At 63.7% G+C, this 12,237-nt stretch overlaps 4 protein-coding genes across 4 annotated transcripts; all 4 read left to right on the top strand.

Annotated features, from left to right (window-relative positions):
- Positions 1–1,253: 1,253 nt before the first annotated feature.
- On the top strand, positions 1,254–1,766 carry LMJF_02_0510 (conserved hypothetical protein; the record flags this gene model as incomplete). The annotated part of the gene is made up of 1 exon (XM_003721608.1): positions 1,254–1,766. The coding sequence occupies one exon, from the start codon at positions 1,254–1,256 to the stop codon at positions 1,764–1,766; it is 513 nt and encodes a 170-aa protein (XP_003721656.1).
- Positions 1,767–3,065: 1,299 nt separating this feature from the next.
- Positions 3,066–5,927, top strand: LMJF_02_0500 (putative glycerate kinase; the record flags this gene model as incomplete). Its single annotated transcript, XM_003721607.1, has 1 exon — positions 3,066–5,927. One exon carries the CDS (start codon positions 3,066–3,068, stop codon positions 5,925–5,927), a length of 2,862 nt encoding a protein of 953 aa, XP_003721655.1.
- Positions 5,928–7,685: 1,758 nt separating this feature from the next.
- LMJF_02_0490 (conserved hypothetical protein) lies at positions 7,686–9,818 on the top strand (the record flags this gene model as incomplete). Its single annotated transcript, XM_003721606.1, has 1 exon — positions 7,686–9,818. One exon carries the CDS (start codon positions 7,686–7,688, stop codon positions 9,816–9,818), a length of 2,133 nt encoding a protein of 710 aa, XP_003721654.1.
- Positions 9,819–10,590: 772 nt separating this feature from the next.
- LMJF_02_0480 (conserved hypothetical protein) lies at positions 10,591–11,319 on the top strand (the record flags this gene model as incomplete). The annotated part of the gene is made up of 1 exon (XM_003721605.1): positions 10,591–11,319. One exon carries the CDS (start codon positions 10,591–10,593, stop codon positions 11,317–11,319), a length of 729 nt encoding a protein of 242 aa, XP_003721653.1.
- Between the last annotated feature and the right edge of the window lie 918 nt (positions 11,320–12,237).

Below are 12,237 nucleotides of genomic sequence, written 5' to 3'. Positions count from 1 at the left end.
CTGCCACAATGTGCCCAGTCAGCTCTTCCACCACACCACACCCTCAGTGAGAGCGAGAGAAGCGAGCGAGAGCGACGTGCATGCTTTATGTGTGAGTGCGTATGGTGGTCTGCAGGCACGTTGCGTGGCACCCAAACCCTTCGCCAACCGTGCGTGACACCGCCAGCGACGGCTGTACCGCACGGGCAGCGGCGAGAGCAGGGCAGAGCCGACCAGAGAGACGTGCAGTAGAAGCGAGGTTGTCGTAGAATTCAATTACAGACGTGTCTTCCCCCTCACCAACTCTCCTTTTTCCGCACAGGCGAAGCGACGCAGGCGCTTGCGGCACATCGCTTGTGTGTGCGTGTGTGTGTGTGCACCGACACGCACAAGCACACGTGCGCGCCTACCCGGCACGCCGCTTCCCACAGCAGGGCAGACTCCGATGTTCAAACTATTCAACAGCAACACCAAGAATAGTAAAGACGGAGGGGGCACCGAGTAGAGGGCAAAGAAAGGAGCGAGGTGAGAGGAGAGAGGAGGGGGAGGGGGGAGGGGCCTTCGCGATGGATGCGTGGCGCCTCGACTAACCCTGGAATAAGCATGCCTCTCTCTCTTTCTCTCTCCATCCGTGTGTCCGTCCTGCTGCGCATGCATGTGTCCCTGCACGGCTGCGAAGATACATGTGTGTGTGTCTCGTGGGTGGCAGTGTGTGTGCGCGCGCGCATCCCTGCATGTGTCCTCCTCCTCCTCCCACCCCTCCCTCGGTGGATCTGGGTGCACGACTATCGCGTAGGAGAGCAAGGAGAGCGGACGGATGATACGCGACTCTGTGGAGCGACATCAGACACGACTGCCACACACTCTCCTGCCTTCCTCCACACAGCACCCTTCACAGGCTCGCGCTGATCTCTCCCTCTCCCCTCTTGGAATTTCCCGTACGTCTGTGTGATATCCGCATCAGCAGCAGCGGTTGCCCTCCCCCTGACAGCGAGGACAACGTTCGTCGTGTCGAAATCGCTCATCATTCCAGAGCCACTGCACGAATCCCCGCTCCTCACTCCCCTCACCTACTGGCGCGGACACAAACCTGCATACGCTGAGAGTTGGTGAGCTAAGCCACTCTCCTTCTCCCGAGTACACCGCAGCTGCGTATATATATATATATATATATATGTATATAACGGAGAGCACCACGCGTCTCGCCTACCCCCGCTGCCATCCGATCAGCCTCTCTCTCTTTCTCCTCATTTTTTTTTCAGCTTCTTCTCAAGATGCTCCGTCCGTCACTGCGTATGACCACACGAACGCAGACGTCGCTTGCCTGCTCCTTTCACGCCGGGCTGGCATCGGTGACCGAGACACCCTTTTCCGTTCTCACCAGTGGGGCGGTGCATCCACAGCCCCGCTCCCTTGCTCAGAGCGTTCGCCGCGGTGCGTGTCTGCGAAGGGCTGAGACGGCGACCACCACACGGACTTCCGCGTTCTCTCCTTGCTGCACGTCCACGGCGCCACTCTTCACGAATGCGAAGAAGTCGTACGCGCACGGCACAGAAGAGGAGCAGCAGGCACGTCAGGAGGCTGCGGCCAAGGAGTGGCGCGACTTTCTCGATCAGCCGGTGGACGCGGACGGCGGTAACGTCCCGTCGGCGCGCCATGTCGAGGCCCGCCTGCCGACCATGAGGCAGCTGAACGACGAGCTGCCCACGGCGGCAGAGCTGGAGAAGGCGCTGGGTGAGGGGAGTATCGATGCGTACGCTACACAGCCGGACAGGGACGAGGATTAGGGTGCCCCGCCGGGCAGCCTCGCGGGTGCGTGCTCCCGTTTCTCTGCCTCTTCACTTGCCGCGCACCCGCGTCCGAACCGATGCGCGAAACAACCGCCTGCTCTCATCCGCCCTCCCTGCCTCCCTCACCGCTGCCGCTGCCACTTGCTTGCTTGCTTTCCTCTTGCGGTCTTGCGTACTCACGCACATGCACTCCACATGCGTCGCCGCGTGATACGAAGGGCCGCACTCTTCTCTCCGCCTTTCGGAGCACACATACATGTAGATGGCTTGGATACCCTTCAGCGCATGTGTGTGTGTGTGTGTGTATATATATATATACATGTGTGTTGTGTGTGTGTGTGGGGGGGGACGATCGTGCGGCATGGAGACGATCCGGTCGTGCATGAAGGGATCACCACCACCACCACCACCACCTGCTCTCCTCTTGTCCACAGACGCTCTGCATGCGGACGGGTCTCTCTCTCTCTCTCTCTTAATTTCCACGGATACACAAGCAGACAGACAGACGCGTGCAGGGCGAGATGCACAGACTCGTTACTTGTTTCCGTGTCATTGCTGCACGAGGCTGTGCATCTCACCTCTCGTCTCCTTTCCCGCTGTTTGCGTCCTGTTTTTGAGGGGCTCCGTCCACTTCTTCCCGAGCCGCCTCTGCACGGGTGGTGGTGGTGGTGGTGCGCCGTTTTCTGCCGTGCACAGACATGCGCACGCTCACACACACACACACCACCACCACCACCCGTGCAGAGGCCCTTCACGACCTGCGTGTGTGCGTGATGAGCTGTTTTGACTCCTGCTTCTTTCGCCCTCGGTTTCTGCGCATATGTTGGATGTTGCCATCACTCACCTCGTGACGTGCGTGTTGTGGTAGCGTCTTCCGCACGGAACCTTTTTGGAAACCCGAGGTGGCGGGGTGATGCTCACTTGGCAGCTATCATATCACCGCGCGGCCGATCTGCCGTTCGCTTTTGTGAACAGACACGAGTAAGATCTATCCACGCCTCATATCGTCTCCCTTCCCTGCTTCTCTGCCTGCAGCGACATGGCAACACCCCACCGTGCAGCACCCGACTTTGCCAGCAAGCGTGCGTGCTTCGGTGAGCAGGCCCGAACTGTAGCACGCATCATTGCACACATCCCTCTTACGCACAACGACAGGCGCCCTACCACGTGTGTGTGTGTGTGTTTCTTTCTCTCTCAGCGACGGTGCTCCGGCACCGCTGCCCCACTCCCGCCCCGCGCCACGCACACGCGCATACTTCTTCTTCATTTTCGCCGCGGCACAGACACCAGTGAACCATGCCAGCAGGCAGCGCGAGAGCATCATCCGCGATACAGCAGCCCCTATCGGTAACTCTGGAGGCATCGCCCTCGATGCATCCGTCATCTGGTGCCGCTGCTGCTGCGGCGTCTGCTGTCACTCCCTCCATCGCCTCGCCAGTCCCACAAAGTCCTGCGCCCACGCACCATGAAGTGCACCAGGACGCTCCGCACTCGCATCGTCCAGTGCAACCACCGCTTCGAATATCGGCGCTGCCGGCCGCGACACCGCATCTTGGACAACTCCACCACTATCACCGCCACGGCGACGGCGCCTCTCCGCTGCGCGTGCTGTGTGCCTGCGACACCTTCAAGGGCACCCTCCCCTCAGACAAAGTCGGTGAGGCGGTGGAGAAGGGCTACTGGCAGGCTTGGGCCAAGGCGCACGGCTCCGCAACGGCGCAGTCACACGTACTTCCAGCAGTGACGGCGCCGTCGGAGGAGGTGCCGGCGCCATCGCCCACGTCTTCACCGCTGCATCTGGTGGTACCGCCGCTGGCCGCAAGCTTGCTTCCTGCGCAGCATCCTTCTGTCCTCCCAGCAGACGCGGTGCGGTTTCTACACACCCCAATGAGCGACGGTGGCGCTGGTCTGCTAGACAGTGTCACCTACGCCTCAACGCAAGCGAGCATGACGTGGGGCACCATGCCCGACCTGTCACCGTCGGGCGGCGCGTTGCGCCTGCGGCGTGTATACATTCCAGCGTCCGTCCCGATCACAGGCCCCCTCGGTGCCGCGATCACGACGGACACCGGTGGTGCACGAAGCGCCGCACCAGCTTCCCGCGGGGTGTCCTTCGCCTGCGACGTGGAGAGACGCGTGCTTGTCGTTGAGATGGCAGAGGCGGCTGGGCTGACGCGCATCGCGCGTCCACAAGACCGACACCCAGGCCGCACGACCAGCTACGGTGTAGGTGAGCTTATCCGCTACGCGTTGGCCTACATGGCTGAGGCTGCTCATGCACAAGCGGAGACACACGTGGCCTCAAAAACGCCTTCCCCGGACAGCGCGCCGGGTAACTGCGGGGGTGTGCGCCTGTTCCTGGGCATCGGCGGGAGCTCCACCAACGATGGCGGGCTCGGTGCACTGCAGGCGCTGGGGCTGGAGGTCTTTGTGGACGCTGCCCACGCCCGCGCGACGGACTGTGGTCACGACGGTGCCCGACGCGCGCCTGCATCGACGGCGGCGTCAGATGCTCATGCAGCTCCGACTCATGTCGACGACGGCGCGGGGGTGCGCCTCGCGAGACCCTTCCGTGGCGAGGACCTGGCCCACGTCACCCGCGTCTGCATCGGCGAAGAGATGCAGCGCATCTTTCCATACCTGCCTGAGGCAGCGACGCCACCTACCGCGACGGGCACGAGGGGCGATGGTGCGCATGCCGTACCACCGGCGCACTCTTCACCGCCGCCTGCGCGCGCGTGCTACATCACGGAGGTGTGCTTGATCTGCGACGTGGACAACACGCTTGTTGGCGCGCGCGGGGCAACGTATGCCTTTGGACCACAGAAGTGCGCCGCGCCACACGCCGCTGCTCCGTCGTCACCTGCCACAGCTGCTGGCACACCTCCTGGTAGCGCGCATGTGGACAGTGCAGGGGTAGAAGCTGCCGAGGATGCGGCGGTCGGCGCCATCACTTCTGCGGCGCAGCAGCAGATGCTGGACTCGCTAGAGGCGGGCATGCGGCACGCTTCCACACGCGTCGTGGCGAGCGTGTGGCGGCCCCTTGCCGCTGCGGATGCGACTTCGGCGGCCCACGCGCAACATGCCGTGGGGGAGGCTAGGCACATGGCCGCTGGTTCGGATAAGGGAGATAAGGTGGCAGAGGCGGCGGTGCTGGAGGATCTGCTATACCGCCGAGGCGGTGGGGGCGCGGGGGGCATGAGCGGGTTCTTCCGCTATCTGCTGCAGGCGCGCTACGTGCCTGGGGCGGACGTGGTTGGCGGTCTGCTTGGCCTGTATGAGACCCCGCAAGTCGCGCAGCTGCTGGGAGGTGGGGACACTGGCCCATTAAGGCGGGCCGCAGCAACCGCGGCGGGGAAGCGCGGCGGACAGCGCGGCGGACAGCGCGGTGATGACGCGCTTCCGGTGCCGGCAGAACGGTCCGCGCATGTTTCTGGACAGCCAACGGCGTTCTCCCTGCGATGCCCGCGCGGATGTCTGTTCCACGCCTGCGATGTCGTCGTGTCAGGCGAGGGCTCCTTCGACGAGCAGACCATTCTGTCGCACAAGACGGTGGGCCGGCTTCTGGAGATGTGCACGGTGGCCAACGCATACCGCTTGTGGCACCACTACTGTGCCGACGTGGGGGAGGCTGCGGCGGCCTGGAGCGAAAGGCACGGCTGCCGCTGCATCACCGACGTGGTCGTCGTGTGTGGCCGCTGCGGATTTGACGACTACGCGCACTTGCAGTCCGCTACGCTGCAGGCCGTGTGCACGACTCTACTCCCGCTACACACTCCCCATCGCTGCGCGGCGACTGCTGCTGCGACGTCGACGCCTCGGGAAGCAGACGGCGCCAACGCAGATGACGCACGCCTGTGGATGTACTTGCAGGACTTGGTGCAGTCGTCGGCGTTTCGGCGCGCGTGCGGGGAGTCCTTTTCTGCCCCGGAGGACGGGCAAATCTGGAAGTACTTGCTCTCGGCGTACTGTGTGCCGCGTGTGACGGTGCTGCCGCTTACGCCGACGCTGTTCCCTGTGCCGGCAGCGATGCAGCAGCCGTACGCGTGCGTCGTTTCGGCAGTGGCACACTTACTCGAAGAGTCAGTGAGGCGCATGACAAGCGCGCAAGAGGCAGGCGTGGGTGCGTGTGGCAGGCATGCGCAGGGCTGTCTGTAGTTGCGTGCTGAGACGCCCCCCTCTGTGCTACTCTTCCTCCCGTGCCGTTCGTTTCCAGCGATAAGTGCGCTCCCCCGTGTTCTTCATGTGCCCCACCGACTCGGTGTGTGTGTCTCTCTCTCTCCCTGTGTGTGTGTGTGTGTGTGTGTGTGTGTGTGTGTGTGCGTGTGTGTGTCTTGGCCACTGGTCCTCCATTCCTCTCGTCTCTCTCTCTCTTCCTCCACGTGTCCACCGCACCGTGTCAAGAGACGGACGGATAGACACACACGCACACGCACACGTGTGCACGCATATATGTATGTATGTGTATACATGACGGCACGGCACAGACACCGACACCGACCGGACGCCCTGAAAGAGACACAGGCAGGCGAGGTGCATTGTGATTACGCACACACGCGCACACACAAGCACATACGCCTGGTCGTGCTCCGCCGGCTCTTTCTCCAAGTTTTGTTTTTGTGTTTGCTTTAACGCTTGCCCTGAGTTGTCACTTTCCAGCGCACGCCGATGCGTCGACTGCATCGCTTCATCATCACCACCTCCCACTCCTGGTGTGGCTACCGCTCGCTCCGCGGTACCCCTAGGTTTCTTTGTTACCGTCAGGGCGATTCGTCAGAGCGCACGTTGCGCTGCGGTCGTCAGCGCCGCCTTGCTCGTGCGCACGAAAGGCCCTTGAGCAGTGCCATTAGAAGCCGCCCACCACACCGAGAGCGTCGGGGACATAATCTCGCGGAAGCACAGGAGACTCGCGCCGGTGGCGCAGCGGCCGTTGACGTGGATGTGACGGTCACATGCAGCTCGTTTACGAGTGAGCTGCAGCGGCTGTTTCCATGGAGCGCCGCGTACTCCCTCTGGCGACAAGGGCGACGGCGGCGGACATCAGCACCATCCGCCAGGTCAGCTGTGCCGTCGACAGCACCGCAGGGCGAAGACTGGGTGCCGTCAGAGCCGCCTGTCGCTGACGAGGGGTACGACTGGCGGCGTCTGTTCATTGTGCGCTATGAGCCTCATCCCGCACGGCTATCGGCCACGCCCACCACGCAGAAGAGCATCGCCGAACGAGGCTGCGGTGGCTCCACTGCCGCTGCTGCAATCAGCGCCGCAAGGCACGGCTGCAGGGAGAGCCGGCGGCGCTCCCGAGCAAGCCAGCAAAGCCAAGCAGGCATCCGCGAGACTCCGCTGAATACGACGGCGGCGATGGCGACAGAAGGCACATGTGAAAGTCGCGCGGTGCAGCTATGGCGGGAGGTGCTGCTATCATCCTCATCGCGGCGCGCAGAGACCTCTTGTCCACTCCACGAGTCGCAGGTGGGCGGCTCATCGCACGCCGCGCTGAGGGATACTGCGCACGCGACCGTGACTGATCGACAGGGCTTCCAAGCGGGTGTGCGGACGCGTGCGGCAGGGATAACGGACAGCCCGACCACACGCCGCGCTGGCGGCGGCGTGCGGGGGAAGCGAGCTGCAGTGCCTTCGAGCACGCTCTCTGAGGCGCCGTTGCCGCCACTGTTTGCGTGGACTACGCCCCCCACGTACGAAATCTACCTTCTTTGCGGGGACCTCGATCGCCCGAGGAGCAGCGCAGCTTCGCCTGCCCACGTATCTCCGGCGCAAGTGACGCAGTCAGCGGGGACCCCACTCGAGCACCGACGCTGGCGCAGCGGCATTGTACGTCGGCTGCGCCGGGTTGGACGCCTGCACGCGATACCGGGTCTTCCACAACCCCCTCCTCTGCTACTGAGCCGTGAGCGTGCAATGCCCTCCGCGGAGGTGCTTGATGGCGCTGTGGGGTGCATCAAGCGTTCACGTCAGCGCGCACAGCGCTTATCGCGGGCAGGTGCGGACAAGGCCGACACGCTGCGGGCGGTGCCAAGAGTAGACAAGGCGTACGCCATCGAGGATGACGAGGACATGTCTGTCGCGCAGGAGGACGTGCTGGTCGGCACTGTCTGCTCCCTGCACGACTACTGCCGCTACCTCACCGGGAGCGGCGACCTCGAAGATGGGGAAACTGCCGATGTTGCGGATGAGGGCGCGCATCTGTCGCCGTCGCACAAGAACCAGCTCACCACAGATTCGCCCGGTTCCGGTGGCCGGAGCGCACACGTGCCCGAGAGGGCATCCGACCGCGTCAGCGGCACGGCAGGTGTCTCGCATTGCATCCCTGCCGACGCCGCCGCGGCTGCCTCGTCGGCGCCGTCCTTCCCACCGCCGAAGATCAACGCAGCCGCCCCTGCAAACGTGTTCTGTTTCGCGCCGCCGATGTCACGGGGTGCGGAGACGACAGGCCGAGGGATGTGTTCGACGAACTTATCGAAGCGCTGGCAGGTTCTGGGAGACGACGATGGGGGCAAGGCCGCTGCATCAGAGTTGGATGAGCAGCAGCAGGTGCGCAGGAAACATGGCACCGCCACCGCAGGTATCCGTCCGCGCCGGCTCTGCGAAGACGTCGGCCACCATCACTGGAGCTGCATCGCATCCAACGCGTTCCTCGAGGAGAAGGTGCGGATCTGTCGTCGCTCCCACGAGCCCAGCAGAATGGCCGCCGCCGTTTCCTGTGCGCATCCCCCGGCACCGCCGCAGCGCTTACACGTCGCGGCGCCTGTGCCCAGGCGTCAAGAGCGAGCGGCACATAATCGACGTGAGCGCACTGCACCGACAACAGACGCGGGGGTGCTGCCTCTCTCGTCGACGTCGTGTGCCGCCCTTTCCCCGGCGGCGTCCGACGTTCTGGAAGTGGGCTGCTCCGCAGCAGCACTATCTGCGTCACACAGCGTCGGCGTCTTACTCGCGCACCAACACGAGTGGATCTACTTTAGCGTTCTGTTCCACGCACACGCGGTGCAGCTACCGCGTACATCAGCAGAGTCTGCTGCTGCGAGACTCGCTTCCAACCGCAGCCTCGACCTCTCGCATCTCTACTGTTTTCTGGACCCGCCGTGCCGCCTGTACACCGAGGAGCTGGAGGAGTGGGCGCGCGCGGCACGAGAGCGGCGGCGCGAGCGGGAGCGGGTGCGCGATGATCGCCACATTCGGCATGGTCCGCTGCTGTCGTCTTCAGCTCACGACGCTCCCGCACGTACTCACCCGACTGCATCACGACTCGACCGCGGCACAGAAGCCTCTGATCGTGTGACACTCGTGGCCAGTGCGCCTCTCTCGCCATGCGCGGCGCCGATGGCGAGTCCGCGCACGTGGCTGGTGTATGTGCACCCCGACGTGTCGCTGCAGACATTACCGCGACTGTGGTCACGCGCCTTTCGAGAAGACGCGTCAAACAGCGGCGGCGGCGGGGCGGGGCAGGAGGCGTTCGAGGGCGGCACGACACGGGTACTGGATGGCCACCATGAGGTGGATGGGCGTGATGGCCGGGCTGAACACGAGGGCGTCGTGCCCTCTTACTTCTATGCGGCCGCGGCGCGAAAGCGACGACGGCAGGCGGCTGAGGTGGAGATGCTGTGCCGCCATCTTCTGTCGACGACGCCACCTCGGCGCCACGCGTCTTCTGCGCTGCTCGTTCACCCCGCCGAAGTTTCCGTCAGTGCGCGGGCACGCTCTCGTGGTCGTCCAATCGCGGCAGCGTCGACCAAAGCCGACACAGGAATGACTTCTTCGACGCCGTCCACGGCGGCCTTACTGATGTCTGACGCAGCCCCACAGCGACTGCCCACCTCAGCTACGGGATTGCCTCACGAAGTGGATCGACACCGAGAGCAGCAGCGGCAAGCACTGGCATGCGCGCTGCTGGTATCGCCACTGCCACGCGGCACGGACCTCCTAAAGCGGCGCCGCTGGCTGGTCAAGCCGTTTGTGCTGGTGGAGGAACTGAAGTACGGCCGCGTGGTCAAGTACAGTCACGCAGAACTCGCGGCACCACGCGTCCTGTGACGGCAACAGCGCCACGCGTGCCATGCTTCGCTCGTCTCTCATTCTTTTCGGGGTGCGCGATGAGGGCGTACCACCGCTGTACGTACCCGCCGCACCCTCCTGCCGCTGATCAAGGCCCGAGCAGACGTCTACGCGTGGGGATCACGATGCGACTGCTGACTGACTGACAAAGACAGATACAGAGGGAGAGAGAGAGAGAGAGAGAGAGACAGCGAAGGCGGCTCACAGTCACGCCATCCCATCTGCCATTCCCCTCCTTCCTTCCCCCGCCCCCGCTGCACCTCTTGTCGCTCCAGCAGTTCGCCCTGCTTCACTTTTCCGTATATATATATATATCTATATATGTGTGTGTATTTATCGGCGACACTTTGCCCTCCCCGCGAGGGCCGTTGGCCGCTGCTGCTGCTGCTGCTCCTGCTGCTGCGATGCGACGACGCTGCAACCCCGACACGCAGACACGCACGCGCACGAACGGACATGCGCTGCTTGCGAAGCAGAGAGGGGTAGGTGGGCGGTGACATTGTTCATTGGTGGCGCTACTGCCACGTCACAAGGTGGCCTTCGTGCCCGCCCCCCGCATGGACCTCTTACGATCCTTCCTGCGGTGCGAGCTGTGAGCTTCATCTCTTGCCGCTTCCTCTTGGCTTCTGTTGCTGTCGCCACGGACACTCGTGCTGCGCAACACTCGCCGTCGACAGGCTTGAGAGCGTGACCGTGACGCTGGCATGCTTGGCGTGGCGCATGAAGCGCACTTTAGCGGGCTTTCTCCGACATGTCCTCCCCCTCTCGTCTCTCCTCCGCCAGGAGCCTCGCACCTCATCTCTCCAAGTCCCCCCACATCAAGAGACACACACCTGACACCCACACCCAAGCCCACCCGCACACGCACATCACCATGGCCGGTGACAAGTCGTCCAAGCGCGTGAAGCTGCGCACAAAGATCGCGCGGAAGCAGCAGACGCAACACGCGACTGGCGAACATGCGCTGTCGTCGAGCGGCCTCTCATCCTCTCCGCCGCCGACCAGCGGCGCGGGCGAGGCGACGGCAGCCCTGCCAACGGAGGTGGATCGTCAAGCGGCGCTGCACATCCGCGACGCGCTGCGGCAGCGCCAGGGTCGCACCGGGCGTGCACCAGCTGTGAAGGTGAAGGAAGCCAGAGGTGCTCGCGCCACCTCTGCCCCCGGTGGCGCGAAGCGCAAGCTCGCAATGAACGCGAAGAAGGACAAGCCTTCATCGCAGCGCACCGCGGCGCTGCGGCGGGCGACGGTGCTGGGGCGGCGCCGACTCACGCTACCGCGAATGTCCGCTGCGGAGACGCGCATGGCGGTGGCGCAGGCGGAGCTGCAGCTGTTTGATGCGGTGCAAGCCGTGCCGGCGTACGCTGCAGACCCCTTCGCTGCGGTCATGCAGCACCTATCCGCCACGATGGACGTACTGCAGCCGCAGACGCCAGATGTCGGCATGGCAGAGCGCGCTGTTGGCGCGAGACGCCGGCACTAAGCGCCTGCATGTTTAGGTCGACCACCACCACCACCACCACCGCCACCGCCATCCTCCTCCTCCTCCCCTTTCCGGCCATTCTGCTGAGCACGAGTGTCATGCACGTCGTTCTCTCTCTTCTTTTGATCCTTTAAGTGGTGTCAAGCCGAAGAACACGGAACGTTGTGTGCCGCAATCGAGGGTGGGTGTTGGTGGATGTGGTGAGGCGTGAGGAAGGGTTCACGGTGCGCCCGTGCCCTCTGGCTGGTGTACCGTGTACAGGAAGACGCCCGCCGGAGGGTCGTGTGCAGCCGCAGCCGCTGCCCACTAAGACGCTCAGCACGTCCAAGTAAAACTGAACAGATGCGGGGAGAGGGAGACGGGAGGAGTGGGGGTGGGGCGGGATGCTGCGCAGCAGGAGTGGTCGATCACGCGCGATGCATCCGACAGTGTAAAGGCGTGCACATCCGTGCATGGCGGGGTTTGCGACGCGGGGAGGGGGAGGGGGGTGGAGGTGTTGGGCCTGCACACACTGAACTCCTCTCTCCGACATTGCCCATGTCACGGCAGTCACCATACGCCGCCTCCCCGCTCTCTATGTTTGGCAAGTCTTCGTTGTGTCGCTGACGCCGCGTGCGAACCCGCACGCACGCACGCGCGTGGGCTTGCCTCCGCTTTCGCTACCTTCGTGCCATTGCTTCTCCTTGCTTGCGTGCTACGACGAGGCCGACGATGAGCAGGCGCAGGCGATTCTCCATGCCTCCAATTTTTGCTGTGCAGGACCGCCAAGCGTGCGCGCGCATGCGAACACCACCTGTGCCAGCTCTCTCTCTCACACACACACACACACACACACATAACTTCGGAATCCCTCGACTGCGCGTGGAGCGAAGAGAACAACGCACAGCGCCCTCCCCCCATTCTCCTCCACTTACCTAC

Source organism: Leishmania major, chromosome 2 (genome assembly GCF_000002725.2).
Source record: "Leishmania major strain Friedlin complete genome, chromosome 2".
Taxonomy (NCBI): Eukaryota; Euglenozoa; class Kinetoplastea; order Trypanosomatida; family Trypanosomatidae; genus Leishmania; species Leishmania major.
Note: the sequence above shows the minus strand (reverse complement) of the source record. Positions and strands in the feature narration are given on the sequence as shown.